We start from the raw sequence: 15987 nt of genomic DNA, 5'->3' as shown, positions 1-15987 counted from the left end.
TGGGAAATTATTAGTTAAATTGGAGAAGATGGGGATTGATATGAGAATTGAAAGGTAGATAAGGAATTGGTTAAAGGGGCGAGGGTGACTATAGCAGGTCATAGTGAAAGGTGAACTGTCAGACTGGAGGGAGATCACTAGTGGAGTTCCTCAGGGATCTGTCTTGGGCTCAGTCTTACTTAACATTTTTGTTGATGACCTTGGCACAAAAAGTGGGAGTGTGCTAATAAAATCTGTGGATGACACAAAGTTGGGAGGTATTGCCAATACAGAGGAGGACTGGAATATCAAACAAGAAGATCTGGACAACCTTGAAAACTGGAGTAATAGAAATGGGATGAAATTTAATAGCACAAAGTGCAAGGTCATGCACTTAGGGACTAAAAAGATTTTTTGCTATAAACTGGGGATTTATCTGTTGGAAGCAACAGAGGAGGAGAAAGACTTAGGTGTATTAGTTGGTCACAAGATGACTGAGGTGCCAATGTGATGTGGCCATGAAAAAGTCTAATGTAGTCCCTAAGATTCATCAGGTGAGGTACTTCCAGTAGAGATAGGGAAGTGTTTGTACAATTATACAAGACACTGGTGAGACCTCATCTGGAATAACATGTAATTCTGGTCTTCCAAATTTAAAAAAGAAGAATTCAGACTGAAATGGGTGCAAAGAAGGGCTACTAGGATGATCCAAGGAATGGAAAACCTACCTAATGAGAGGAGACTCAAAGAGCTTGGCTTGTTTAGCTTAACCAAATGAAGTCTGAGGGGAGATATGATTGCTTTCTGTAAATATCAGGGAGGGAGAGGAGTTATTTAAATTAAGCACCAGTGTTGACACAAGAACAAATGGATATAAACTGACCACCTACAAGTTTATGCTTGAAATTAGACAAAGGTTTCAAGCCATCAGAGGAGTGAAATTCTGCAACGGCCTTCCAAAGGGAGCAGTGGTGGCAAGAAACCTAACTGGCTTCAAGACTGAACTTGATACATTTATGGAGGGGATGGTATGATGACTGCCAATAATGGCATGTAGCTGATCTGCGACTGCTAGTAGCAAATATCCCCAGTGGCTGGTGATGGGACACTAGATGGGTAGGTCACTGAGATACTACAGAAAATTCTTTTCCAGATGTCTGGCTGGGTTCGCAGAGTCCTAGAGCCTGGGCTCCACCCCAAGCCCAAGTTTCTACACCGTAATTCAACAGCCCTTTAGTCTGAGCCTCGCAAGCCCAAGTCTACTGGCACGGGAGGTGGGGAGTCCGTTAGCATCCCTGCAATCATTGGACAAACAACAATCTGTAACCCACTAACTCCCTCTTTTTGTCCTATGACTGCAGCAGTGTTAATGGGCCACTCTGCTTTCAATGGTCCCTTACATAACTACTTATGCTAAATACTCTGTTCCACCTTGCATTTTCCTTTGACCTGAGAGTTCCTTCCCCAGACTTGAAAAAGAGCTGTGTGTGGCTCAAAAGCTTGTCTCTCTCACCAACAGAAGTTGGTCCCATAAAAGATATTACCTCACCCACCTTGTCTCTCTAATATCCTGGGATCGATACGGCTACAAACTATACATGTTCCTGCATCAAATATTTATGTGAATGTTGTATATTCTCTAACTCATGTGAATTATGTTTCAATCTGTTTTGAATCAGAGAAACACTAGGATAACAGACTATTTGGAACAACTTCATTTTTTTCTATTTTACTCAACAGCAATGGAAATAAGTGAGCAGTCCCAGTCTAAACGGTCATGTGATGTCATTTATGATGATGTCATAAGAACTAAAGTAACAATGAGAGAAATTCTGGAAGTTTGAATTTGTGCACTCACTAGCAACCACTTTCAATGTTTCATCACTTCGGCAAACCTGGAGAAGGTACCGTCTGATTTGTAATTAGTTTAAATATAATTTTGAGATATACTATAATTGGAGGTCTGTTTTTAAAAGGAAATAGAGCTTAGATCCTGAAAACCACTGTCTTCAGAAAAAGGAGTTTTGTTTCCATACACATTGGTAGTTCTTACCTGTACGTTTATACTCTTCTTGTATAAAGACAGTGGAGTAGAAGTACAAGAGGTGACAATGGCAGAAGTTGGGAATGACTGCTATTTCTATTTTTATTCCACCTGCATAAAGGTAAATATTGTAGAATTTACAGTGGTTTGCATCTTTGATTTTCCTGCTGTAAGGAGGAGTTTATCGTTTGAACTTACGTCTCTTCTTTATATACTGATATATATGTCACTCTGTGTGTGTCTCCATACATGTATATTTGACATACCATAGGTCCTGATTTTGAGAGATGATGAGGACCTGCAGTTTCCATTCACCTCAGATTGATTTGTGGGTGCTCATTAGTTCTGAAAATCAAGCTCACACTCTAAAGGGGTTTAATTCATGAAAAATGTGCACTGTGCAAGGTGGACTTTTGTAAACACTACATAAAGATCACTCAACACACTTCTGTTTCATTTAAACAACTTTTTTATAACCTGTGATAAACAACATTTATAAATTTGTTAGACAACAGGAACTTTGCCTGGTATTGATAGTGTGACTAACTGACTTTCCTTAATACTGCTTTTTTGAAATCACATCATTCCTGATATCAAAGGGGTAGCCGTGTTAGTCTGGATCTGTAAAAAGCAACAAAGAGTCCTGTGGCACCTTATAGACTAACAGATGTATTGGAGCATAAGCTTTCATGGGTGAATACCCACTTTGTCAGACACATGACATTCCTGATGTTATCACCCTTTGAATAAGTGCTTGTGAGAATGGGCCCAGTAGGCAAAGTCAATGGGGTGATGCAGAAGTCTATGTTAGTACATCCAGTTGCAGGATTAGGACCTTAGTGAATAGGTATTACTTTCAGTACAAATCCCTAGCATATGTTACCAGTCTGGCCAGCTGCAGTGATTTTATTTAATAAAGTAGTGCATTTTACAGACAGTACTCCTTGGCCCTATTATAATTAATGTCTTTTATGATGCTCTGAAAAGAGGAGTAAATGGTATTAAAATTCACAGATGTTACTAAATTAGGAGGTGTTCCAAACTCCAAAAATGGTAGAGGAATAACAGAAAGAAAATAAAATGAAATTTAACCTGGACAAATGCTAGCTAACACAAGAGAGCATTTAAGTAGTATGCATCATACCACTCCATGCTCCCAGGTGGTGAAACTACATCTATAAGACTGCATGTAGTGGTGGGCACTTCAGAACCAGAAAGATATTGACCGGCTGGATGGAATCAAAGAAAGAGAACAAAATGATTAAATAGCTGGAATGTTTGATTTATGAGAAAAGATTAAGGATCAATCTCTCAATCTGCTAAATTTACTTTGTGCTGCATAACACCAGCTGCCCCGATATCCCTGCTGTAAGGGTGAGGAAAGAGTTGTGTCAGTTGGTGACTGGGGCTGGCATGGGGGATGTGGTTGAGCTGAGCTTCTCTAAGCCTGATCTCCTGCTTTCTTAAGCCCCATTATAGGTTTTACACTAGCTGCGGATGTTAGAAAATGCCCCCTGCTACTCTGACGTCCTGTGACTGCCACTGCCCACTACCTTGAGCATAGCTCTTATGTAATGGAGAATAGGGTACTGAAAGAACAAAATCTATGTAGTTTGCTTAGTGATTACTATGGGAGAGTTATGTTAACATTTGCTAGTATCTGAGAGCAGTATAAACAACAAGGAGGGTGAGGAATTGCTTAGGGTGATCCAGGGATATAAATAGGTGTAAAGGGATAGAGCTGGGCAAGAGAAATTTAGTTCAAATATCAGGAAAACAGTAATACCCAGTAGACTGTGGAATAGTCTCCCAAGTTCATAAGTAATGGGAGCCCCATATCTTCAGGTATTTAAACTAGACTGGACATAGCAATTATGGCATAATTCATTATCAGGACCTGATTTTCCCCCCATTTACACTGGCATAAATCAGTTGCAGTTCCATTGAGGCCAATGGCCTCTTCTGCCCTCAACCGCACATGTGTAACTCCCACTGGCTTGGGATTTTTACCTGTGCAGCAGAATTGGGCATAGTGGAGCTACCATCAGTGAATCAGGTCCTAAATTTTTTCCGTTGCTTGCAGGTATGTTGTCACAACAGTAATACAGACTAGTGTATTGTCCACTTCCTCATTAATAAAGAAGATATAAACCAACTACTGACGCATCTAACATCATACAATTTTGACTTGTCTTTTTTCTGTGTTAGGGTTCCAAGTGCCGATTCCGTCACTGTGAAAAAGCCCTTGGCAGTGAGATTGTGTGCTCATTATGGAGAGAGGGAAGGTGTTCACATCAGCTTTGCCGATTTAGACATATGGAAATACAGGTAGATAAGTTTCTTGAAGTACACTCATTCTTAAAGCAAAACTGGCCCTCACTTCTGTTAAACTTCACATCTAACACCCAAGTTCATATTCAAATATGAAGACCTTGTGGCACCCAGATACAAGCTTTTTTTTATTTTTCCAAGTCTGTGGCTAGCATGCACTGCAAGCTTTAAAACTTGTATTGATTCAAAGTCAGTCACTGGATGTTAATTGCTTTTCTGATTTTCCTTTCATAATAATAATAATTAATAATATCCTTTTTATAATAAAAGAATACAAATGTAATACTTTGAACTTATACAGCAGATTTCATCCAAGGCTCTCAAAACACATTACAAACATGAATGTATTTAGTTTCACAACATGCCTGTGAGGTAGGTATTATTATCCCTATTTTACAGATAAGGAAACCAAGCGCTAGTCTAGATGAACAGTTAGTGCGCAGTAAGTGCGGGAATAAGTCTACCTCACATTAGTGTGATGCACGCTAACTGTCCATGTGGACCCTGCTACCACACACTAAAAGTTCTCTAGTTCACTTTATTCTGTTCCCATTTCAAAGCAGAGTAGATCAAAGCACATTATGGAACTTTTAATGTGTGGTAGCAGGGTCCACATGTACAGTTAGTGTGCGGCACACTAATGTGAGATAGATTTACACCCCAGCTGGCTGCGCACTAACTGTTCAAATAGACAAGCCCTGAGACACAAAAATTAAGTGAATTTGGGGTATTAGAAAATTAATGTTTTTTTTCTAAGCATCTCAGAAAGTCTGTAGCAGAGCCAGGAGTAGAATCCATTGCCTTGATTCTGATCTGACACCATTATAACTCCATTGATCTCAGTGAAGAAATTCCTAATTTACACTGTTGTAAAAGATCAGAATCAGGTCTCATGTATCCTAGTCCTATGCCTTCACAACAATACCATATTTCTTCTTTTTTAACTGATATATGGTACTAATCAGTGTTCTGTCCATTATTTTTTGTTGTTTGTTATAATCATCATATCTGAAAACTGTCCCTTTTTTATTTTTCCTGTAGCAAAAATACAACAGAATCTCATGTTTCTGGGAAACACAGCCTTTAGGCTGTGTGAGGATCAGTTGTGTCTTCCATCATAGCAAACCTCGTAATATAAATGGACTTTTTTTGCCACCTAGTAGCAGTGAGTAAAACTATTTTCTCAATAATTTGCACATTGAAATAGATATGCTATAAATGTATTGGCCACTTCTAGTGTTGATATAAACCTTTGTAGGTGAAGAAAGACAGCATTGCAGATTGGGTGGAATATGATCTGAAGTCAAGGTTAGTAAAGGACTTATGGTTATGTTTGACTAGGGTTCCCATAGGAATTTCTTTGGCCATTGTGTTAGGAATTTCTGTAGGTAACAGTTACATCAAAGGTGATGTACTGAGTAGCAACTCAAATTTTAATCCATTTGTCTCACAAGTGAAAAATTATACACCGTAACATTTTACATGCTATGTGTATCCTTGATGTGCTGAATGACAGTCATGTGAGGCAGTGATTTGTGTATAAGCAGTCAAATCTAGTTTGAAGAGTTTGTGTTATAGGAAATCCCTGTACTTTTTACTACCTCTGTAAAGCTTTGGGCCTTGCTAATACCCACTCTCATCCACTTCCAACTCCATAATGGCCTCTACACTGACAGTGAGGTCTCTTCAGGGCTTCACTCAAACACAGGAGCTGAATGTTAAAGCAGTACAGTACTTTCTTCACAGCGTATAGTATTCATTTGGGGTCATTTATGCAGTCACAATTTTAGAAGAATGTATACTGTACATTACTGCATGGCCATGATTCATTGGTTAACCATACATGACTAGTGGATTGCAACTGTGTGGGCAGCAGTTACACCTTCTCTCGCTATTCTTTTTAATTTCCCCCCACTCCCTCACATACATACAAATCAAGGAAGCCTTCTAAAACAACATCTGAAATAATCCATTCCATCTGTGGGAATGATCTACTGATCTTAATATAGAAAGAAATAATCAAAATTTTTCTCCTTCTCTCCTGTCAACTGCTGGCTGTTCTGCTCACATTCCTGATACAAATGATCTAATTTATACATCTGAAGAGGGTGAGGGTATGTAAAAATTTCTCACTTATAAGTTCAAAGCAGGTAACCAGCCGAATGTCAATAAAAAAATAAGAACTCATCCTCCTGCACCGGTTTTACAGCATTTCTTGGCATTTGGGAGAACACTGTGTTTTCAAAGTGGGGTTCTGGCTGAATGGAAAACTTTTTATTTTAAGATTCCGTTCAGTAATGGAGCAGGTGATTAGATGTTGATTAAATGGTTAGCTTTGCCAAATGGGAATGTTTTTGAGACAAGTGCCTCATAGTTACAGTGAACCAGAGAGTTAGAATCTATGTAAACCTTTTCCTGGTGTAAAACACAGCATTCACAGTGGCCACAACATGGTGTATGCTACTCCAGAAATTAAAATACAATGAACAAATGAAATAGGAGAGAACTGATTTTTGCCCTTGCAAATACAGGCTAGCTAAGTAAAGATAAATTTTAGATTCCATCAATTGCCTTCAATTATTAAACAGTCTGAGGTGGGGAAGAGAGTTAGCACATAGTAACTATGGTGATGAAAATAGAAAATCTCAAAATGAAGGACAGATTAGATTTAGCAGATAGGAATAGCAATAAAATGTTCACAAAAACCAACACCTACAAACATTTACTATTTCATATTTTGGTTTACTCAGAATGTTTACTATTTTTTATTATTTTTACTATTCATAAAATAATGAAAAAGTTTAGAAACCTAGGCAATATTTTAAAAGAAAAAGGTTCTTTGCTGGGTGTCATGTCACCAGCAGTCTATGATGGGACATCACCCCAAGTCATGGAAATTTTAAATTGCATATGTATGAAATGGCCCTCATTTGGAGACAGTTAAAAATAATTTCTAATGCTGCATCACGTGTGCAAGTCACTTTTAAGTGTTTTTCCCCCTTAATTGACTTCAATTAAGCCTTTCAGGCTGGGCACGTGGGGATGGGGGTAGGGAGAGAATATGTGAAGCAAATACTTCTTAATTATGATTTCTCTTTTACTCTCTGATTTCCAGAAATCCAGACTATTTCTGGAAAAATGGCTAGTACTTTTTCAACCCTTCCTAAAGCAAAACTCCTACCAACTTTAATGAAGTTTTGCCTGAGTTAGGTCTTCAGGATTGGGATCACCATATGTACACATCCAGACTCTGGAGCCAAAGCTACTGCATATGATATTCTTAAAGAATACAAGGTTGTATTTTGTGGAGTAGGTTGTTTCATGTAAAGGTAGACCTCAGTGTCCCTCTTATGGATCTGTAAACCAAGAAAAGTGACTGTAGCCTTAAGGCAAAATATTAAAGACCAACTCAACTTCATAGAATGGGATGGTGTCAGTGAGTGTGTCACAGACCCTACTGATTGAGGTCAACATTTGGATCAATATGGACGCTAAAGATATCGGGCTCATGCTGAAGTCAGTGGAATAATAACTTCAGTGGGAGTGTTATGTAGCCCTTAAACAATACATGTGTGATGAATCTTCAGTTCATATTTGACTTAAGTATGACTCTAGACCAGGGCTTGGCCTTCACACTGCATATTGACCCTAGGTTTAGAATTTCTTGACCTGGGCTGCAAATCTGGGGCTCCAGTGTCCGCACTGCAATACTCAGTCCCGAGTCAAACCACTGTTTCTCAGGCATCCTAGTGCCCTCTGCAGCTGTAGCCATTCCAGCCCCTGGTTACTGTTGCAGTGTGGGAAAACTTGACTGTCTACCCCACACGTTACAGGAAGTTGTTGCAGTCTGCCACGTTAGCAATAGATCTTGGCAAGCCTTTTTCAGCAAACAGGCAAAGCATCCATGAGATGCTGGTGGATGTTCTGTAGGTGGTTTCTGACCTACTAAAGGTGCCTGATGGAAGAGGAGGATGATACAGACATGGAAGAATCAGACTGGCTGATGCTGCTCACAACTCTTGCTGTAGCTGGTGATTCCCCCCATGTAGACCAGAGCTTCTGGAGCAGGGGCCCAAGCACAGACTGGTAGGATCACATTGTCATGCAGACCTGGGATGACCAGTAGTGGGTCCAGAACTTTTACATGAAGAAAACTACATTTCTGGAACTTTGTGAGCAGCTCGCACCTACACTCCAGTGTAAAGACATGCATGAGGGCAGCCATACTGGTCCAGAAGTGGGCTGCTATAATTGTCTGGAATCTGATTACCACAGACTGCTACAAGTCTGTTGCTAACCAGTTCAGCATTGAAAAGTCAACCATGTGTAGAATATCAGGGTTGGAAGGGACCTCAGGAGGTCATCTAGTCCAACTCCCTGCTCAAAGCAGGACCAACCCCCAGACAGATTTTTGCCCCAGATCCCTAAATGGCCCCCTCAAGGATTGAGCTCACAGCCCTGGGTTTAACAGGCCAATGCTCAAACCACTGAGCTATCCCCCCCATGTAAAGTGGTTACAGAGGTTTCAGACGCAGTCAGGCACGTGATTTACCCAAAGGTGGTGGGCGTAAACAAATATCCCTTAAGTAATTGCTGGTTTTGAGAGAATGGGGTTTCCAGACTGTGCCAGGGCCATTGATGGGACTCATGTGCCCACAGTTTGACCTCCTCAAGGAGTACATGAGTGCATAAACTGCAAAGGGTACTACTCCATTATTATGCAGGCCCTCGTGGACCACAGAGGCTGATTTATGGATACCAGTGTGGGCTACACTGGAAATGTTCATGATGCCAGGGTTTTCCACTGATCGGGAATCTACATTCATGGACAGGTTGGGACACTGTTCCCACCAAATGACATTGTCATAAATGGAGTTACTATCCCCACTTATTTTAGAGTATCCAGTGTAACCCCTTTTTCTTTTGCTTATGAAATCATGTTGTGATAAGAGTCCCTAGCAAAAGAAGGTTTAGTTACACTCTGAGTATGTGTGGAATGGTGGTTGAATGTGCATTTAGCAGATTAAAATCCCACTGGTGTTGTTTACAGACACGTTAGGATTCCAGCATCAGCAATGCTGTCTGTATTATTTTGGCTTGCTGTGTTCTTCAAAATCTTTGTACAGTCCCCTATTAGCAGATACATACTGCTGCCTGGAGCTTGCAATAAATTTTGCATTGGGTAATAAACTGGAAATCCCTCCCATAAACTGGAAATCACTCCCATCCCTATATTAATAACAACAAACATGGATCCAGAAACTTACCAGGCTCAGGGGCTACTTCTGCCTCTTGTGTTTCTGATGCCGGTTCCGTGGTGGACAGCTCTTCCAGAGAGGCATCAAAAAGTTCTTCAGAGTAGGGACCCAGAATGTGCTACAGCTGCTCTGGGGGACTGGTCTGGGTACAAGAGTCACTTGGTCAGCTTCAGCCAGCACTTGCTGGCTCCCTTTTGGTCCTATACTGTATTCAGGGGTGAGACCATAAAGCACTGGTGGCTCAGTGCTCGGCACAGTACACAGCACCTGGTCAAACTCCTTGTAAAAGTGGCAGGATGACAGCGAGTTCCCAGAGATCCAGTTCTCATCCCTAGCTTTCCGGGAGTTGGTCTTGAACTGCTTAATCTGCGCCCTGCACTGGTCACTGGTCCAGTGAATCCTCAGCACTGCCAGTTTCTTCACTATTAGCTGGTATGCATGCTCATTCCTGGAATTCTTGCGAAAGTTGAACTGTTTGCTCACCTTGCACCAGAGATTAAGCAAAATGTGGTGGTGCTCCCATGACCAGATAGCAGCATGCTTGGCAAAAGACTTCTTGATGGCGGTGACCATTACAAATGCAGGAGATGGGTCACTCTGCTTGCAGCTCTGTGGGCAGAATAAAATGGAAGGGTTAAACGCTGAGCAGTTGCATTTGAACCAGGAGGGTTGCAATTGAACCAGGAGTCGATTGGCCAGTCTTGGGATAGGAAAGACAAAGGACATGTCCATGGGGTTGTGAGATGGGGTTGGTGGACTCTCAGGACCCGAATCTGGGGGACCCGGGCCTGAGCTGCCTCTACAATGCAAAACAATGGAGTTTGGGCCGAAGCCTCTGTTGGACTCAGGCTTGAATCCTCCATTCCTGTGGGATCCTGGGGTTTGGACAGAGTTAGACAGAACTGTGTGCAGGTGAAGGGGGATTTGGGCCTGAGCCAGAGCCCAGTCAGTGTAGACATGCCCCTAAAAAGGGGCAGGAGTAGGCAAAGTTATTTATACCTCCCCATCCACACACCAGCCAGAAGAGATGGCCAGCCACTGGAAGGACTGTATGCTATTTCCTACTCAGAGCTGGTGCAATGGTGTGTTATCCTTGCATGCTGAAAATCTCTGGGAGGCACTGTGTGTCCCTGAGTCACCATGTCTCCCCCTATTCCTTCTGCTGTGGAGACACATTTCTGCCAACCTCCTTCCCAGTACAGTGCCTAAAAGACACAGTTTGGCAATTTGTGGCTTTGTCAAATACGATTATGATTTCAAATGTATAACAAACTGATCAGAACCTGATTTTGGTGTTCTAGTGCCTTATTAACAGACTGAACTTCATGTACTTTCCTATAGATGGCACACTCCAAAAGGAAGTTCAAGAAGGAACTCTGCATCCTGCCCACACTCAAGAACCCCTAAAAGGTCAAGAAAGCATTTTAAGACCCATTCATCCTCCACTGATCATAAACATCAGCCTAGAGGAGGAAGAGGAAGAGGAAGAAGAGGAGAACTGTAAATATGACTTTTTTTCTGAAATCTGAAACTAAAATGGATTTTCTCAAATAATTTGCAAAATGGTTGCCAACAGATTTTTGGCTGTTTTCAACAATCATGCCATTTTTGAGGAAAGAGGTCAAATATTTGGGAATAACCTCATTACAACTCATTTTATAATTATCTTTATTTTATTGTACAAAACACATAGTAAATGTAGACTCTCATCAATAAACTTTCAAAATATCTAATATCTATTTTTTCTTACTGATATAATTCTCATACTCTTTTTTCCTTAATTAGAAATGGATCCAAGTGCCACAATTCACCTGGCATTGAAATACAACAATTCAGATACAGATCCAAACTTTCTCAAAGTTCAGGGATGTTCAGACTTATTTGGCTCTATCTGTAATTTAAATGATCATTTTACTAATTGAAAAGGTTCTTTTATTTCTCCCAAGGCTCTTAGATTTATCACTGTATATGTTTGATCAGGATGCTAATTTTATTTTGTGCTTTAGCTTTAACAAAAAACATGTTAGCTGTTGCTAGGTGGCATTTAGTTGAGAATTTAAAGTATCTGCAGCAGTTCAGAGATGATGTAATTTTTATGCCAAACAAGAAGACTTAGAGTTCTATCCAGCCTAAAGTCATTTCCATGCTTGCTGTTCTACAGAGGTTGTACAAACCTCATGGACTACACCTGCCCTTGAAATTACCCCTATTCTTAGTGTGTACTTACCTTTCTGAAGAGGCTGCTTGCATATAGTTGCATACAACTATTCAACCTAGGGCTAGGGTCATAGCCACAGGGCTTGTCTACATAAGAAAGTTGCACCACTTTAATTTGTACGCAGTATTCGAGATGAGGGTGTACCATCGATTTATATAAGGGCAATAATATATTCTCAGTCTTATTCTCTATCCCCTTTTTAATGATTCCTAACATCCTGTTTGCTTTTTTGACCGCCTCTGCACACTGCGTGGACATTTTCAGAGAACTATCCACGATGACTCCAAGATCTTTTTCCTGACTTGTTGTAGCTAAATTAGCCCCCATCATATTGTATGTATAGTTGGGGTTATTTTTTCCAATTACTTTACATTTATCCACATTAAATTTCATTTGTCATTTTGTTGCCCAATCATTTAAATCAGTTTTATTTCTCACCCCTACGTAGACAGTCCTATTTTGGTTGTGCTTCTGAACTAAATCACTCTTAAACTGAAATAAGAGTGTCCACACATGGGTTTGCACTGAATTGACTAAATTGATTCAAAAACAAATAGTTAATTATATATGTCCAGCTTCCTTGTGAAGACAAGGCTTTAGCCAAGTGTCTTATGAATGTGCAGAATATGCTCAGTGCGTCCCCAGATAGCCTATCAGAGAATAGGTCATTCAACTCAAGTATTTATTTACCCACTCAAGATCACTTCCTTTTATGTGTGATTGTATGGTTGTTTTGATAGGACTGAAGAAAGGCTTTTGAATTATTTTTAATTTAATCACCATCTAAAATAAACATCAATAATGGTAAACCTTTTGACTTTCATTGTAACTAAGACAATATTGGTCATAAAAATATCTATCAATAAGCAATAGTTTTTCTGTCCAGAAAGCAGAGGGCTGGGATACACTAGCAATAGGAAAGGGGGGGGAAAGTTACTTCATTTTATAATGAAATTGTTTATATTTAAGAATAGTGCATTAACAAATCCTGAGGTGTCTGTACTCAGGTATAGTTCTCTCTTTTAAAAATATTTCCTATAGATGCCTCTTATTTATTGACAAAGACTCCGGCAGACATTGAGGAAGAAAAAGCAATAAAGGAGATGTGTTATAAATCTGGTAAATATATAATTATTGATAATTTAAAAAATATTAATATAATCAGTAAGTAAAGACAATTTTTTCTTTCTTTTGGGGGGCATGAGTAGGAGAATATTACAGAATTCAGACTCCTCAGGAGAACCAGTCAGCAAAAATCATGTCTTCAACACTGGATAATGAGCTATTGAAACCCATGGAAACTGGCAGAGACTTACAGGAAGGTAAGTACTTGAGTGGTAACGCTTTTCACTTCAAGGATAATGTTTATATATATGTAATTACATAGAAAGACACCATCAGGTAGTTTAGATCCAAATATTAGGTTTTGCAAATTTAGAAAAAAAGAATTATACAAATAAAACCAATAGAAATATTTTTGTGACTTTTTTAATTAAATGGAAACAGCATAGACATGGTGACGAGGATGGGACACCTGCATTGACTACAGAATGATGAAATAAGGCCAGGTCAATTGAGTAGAACCAAGGTTAACATCTTGTACTTTCCTGAACTCCATGGCATGCATCTCTGCTACAATTTGTCTTCTAGTATCTTTTGAAATAAGGTTACAATCTCTTTTTTTTATTGGGCCTGCTACAACACATCTGAGCTCCAAGGCACATGAATTAATGAACATTTATTCCACTCAAGATTTTAAAGAGTTTTTCTTTTTCCCCGTTAGCCAGGTGGTATGCCTGCAAAAATCAATGTCAGCTTTTATTATTATAATAGGTGATAGTATTGCTGCTTCTTAACAGAGTGATTTATGCTCTGAACATTCCCGGACGTTAGTGTAATTAGTGTGTTGGCCATTAAAGTGTTTGAGAAAGAAGTGAGATGTTAGTATTAGTAACACATTTATCATTGCCATAAAGTTGTTTACAACAAAATGGAAAACTTCATGGATAACCATCTGGATCTACAATGACATATAAAGAAAATTGAAGCAGGAAAATAGTGAACAATAATGAAGAACTGCAAAGTGAAAGAGAGTATATTATTTTGGTTCAGATAGAGATAATCTGAGATAATATTGGTTGGTAAAAGTATTATATTTTTGGACCTCTGGTTTTTACCAATTTAACCTTTTTAATAGGCTTGAAGAGAGAGAAAAAATAGTTTCTCTCCACAATATCCTGTGAATTTTGTCTTGGGAGTATAGGTATTTCCGTTAAAGTACTTTTGAGGAGGTTATATTTATATTCATAAACATCAATCATGTGATCTGAGTAGTTATAATATTAACCTCTTTGCAGCTCTCCTATAGCCTGTGTGTGGTGGCACTTCACAGGAATCGTGTAATGTGTATTTCATGTACTTACAGTGCATAAGTTACATTACAAAGTACCCAAATGACTTAATAAAAGTGGAAAGGAGAATATTTAAGGAGAGGTTAGAGGAAATATACTCTAAACCAATGATTAAGTCATAGAGAGTGGTGTGGGAGGAGAGTGACATTATCTTCAAAAAGGAAAGTTTATAATGGCACAGAGCAGTCAGTTATGAATATCACAATGTCTAACTATACTTCTTGGGATGCAGTCAGGTTCTGTTCACTTTTATGATATTCGTTAGCAAAAGCAACACTAACTTGGATCCATAATCTGACCTCACTGGGTATGTCTACACTGCATCTGGGAGTGAGCCGCCCAGCTTGGGTCCACAGACTTGTGTTAGTGGGTGCTCATGCTAGCATTCTAAAAATAGCTATGTAGACAGTGCTTCAGAGCCCAAGCTCCAGCATCCGTTACAATGTCTACACAGCTATTTTTAAAGCTCTAACACGAGCCCATCTACCACACATCTGTGGACCAGGATTGGGAGGCTTGCTCCCAGAGGCAGTGTAGAAATGCTCACTGAGGCCCCAGAAACCTTAGGCAGATCTTTCCTGTTAAGACCTGTGCGAGACAAAAGTCAGGGAATTTATTAAAGCATACTGCCCATATCCCCCACCGCAGGATCCCACCTCCGTGGGTCTGGCTGTGGAGTGTCTGTGGAATATGAACTCTGTGGATTTGACAGGAGGCTGGAGCAGTTGCATCCTATGAGGATACTTCCTTTCGTAGGTCTGAATTTTGACCAAATCTGCTGATGAATAAAAATGTGCTGGTGATCTGTCATTGTTTACAGAAAGAAATAATACAAGTAGAATTAAATTAATTATGCTGAAGTGAAGTGGCTAATCATTTGCAGTACAATTAAATATGTTTGATATATGTGCAATAAACATGATTTGCTCAGATATCAATTCAAAAGTTTTAGTACATTGTATTTTTGAAATACCTCTGTCAGAGATAGGGGTTTACCCTCAACTTTATACTCTGAGATTTAATTCTATTAATCCTTTAAGCATTCATGCAAGTTTTGCTCATAATTCAGAAATGCTTGCAGATGTGTCTATCCATAAAATCAGTCAGTGTGCACAAATGTCCATGATGCACAGTGCTATCCATAACTTTGTTTACTCTCCCAAGCTCATTCATCTATCATAAATGCACTGACTCCACATAACTAAGCCAAAAAAACCCCTCTGTTTTCTTTCCAGGTGATGGTGTTACAGTTCCAACAAAGTTTAATATTATAGAAAGACAAGGAGAGGTAACAGCATCATTAGATGGTAACACCAGGACTGATCTTGGTACCTTTGAAAATGGAGGTAATTACTTTAAAATATGTGTTCTCATTATCTAATATCCTTTGGTAGATAAAATAATTTCCAAATATACCTTTCATGGAATTTATTTCTGTATTTTCTGTAAAGTCTTTTTATTTTTAATGCTGTTAATAAAAAAATTATTACTGTTGTATTTGAATTCCACCCATCTCAGTAACATAATGAAAAAATATTTTCAGTTTGGTGACTCCACTTAATTGGATTTTAATTTAATCTTGAAAAAGAGATTGTTTCTTAGAGCTACGCTGGCTGCAAAGAAACTCAGACACGCATGACAGTCAGATATAACGGGTATACTAAACTTTCAGAAATTGCTATACACCTCTACCCCGATATAACTCGACCCAATATAACACGAATTCGGATATAAGGCAGTAAATCA

The 15987-nt window shown here is 39.3% G+C and overlaps 1 protein-coding gene across 1 annotated transcript in view; it reads left to right on the top strand.

Annotated features, from left to right (window-relative positions):
• Positions 1-2090: 2090 nt before the first annotated feature.
• CUNH12orf50 (chromosome unknown C12orf50 homolog) overlaps positions 2091-15987 on the top strand; it is a 29141-nt gene continuing 15244 nt past the window's right edge. The window contains exons 1-7 of the mRNA XM_024214583.2: positions 2091-2144; positions 4232-4351; positions 5396-5519; positions 10954-11112; positions 12872-12949; positions 13039-13152; positions 15477-15587. Of these exons, the coding sequence (XP_024070351.1) occupies positions 2091-2144; positions 4232-4351; positions 5396-5519; positions 10954-11112; positions 12872-12949; positions 13039-13152; positions 15477-15587 (760 nt within the window). The remainder of the gene's footprint in view (positions 2145-4231; positions 4352-5395; positions 5520-10953; positions 11113-12871; positions 12950-13038; positions 13153-15476; positions 15588-15987) is intronic.

Source organism: Terrapene carolina, unplaced genomic scaffold, assembly GCF_002925995.2.
Source record: "Terrapene carolina triunguis isolate 2854851 unplaced genomic scaffold, T_m_triunguis-2.0 Scaffold68, whole genome shotgun sequence".
Classification (NCBI taxonomy): domain Eukaryota; kingdom Metazoa; phylum Chordata; order Testudines; family Emydidae; genus Terrapene; species Terrapene triunguis.
The sequence above is the reverse complement of the archived record's forward strand: the minus strand, read 5'-3'. Positions and strand labels throughout refer to the sequence as shown.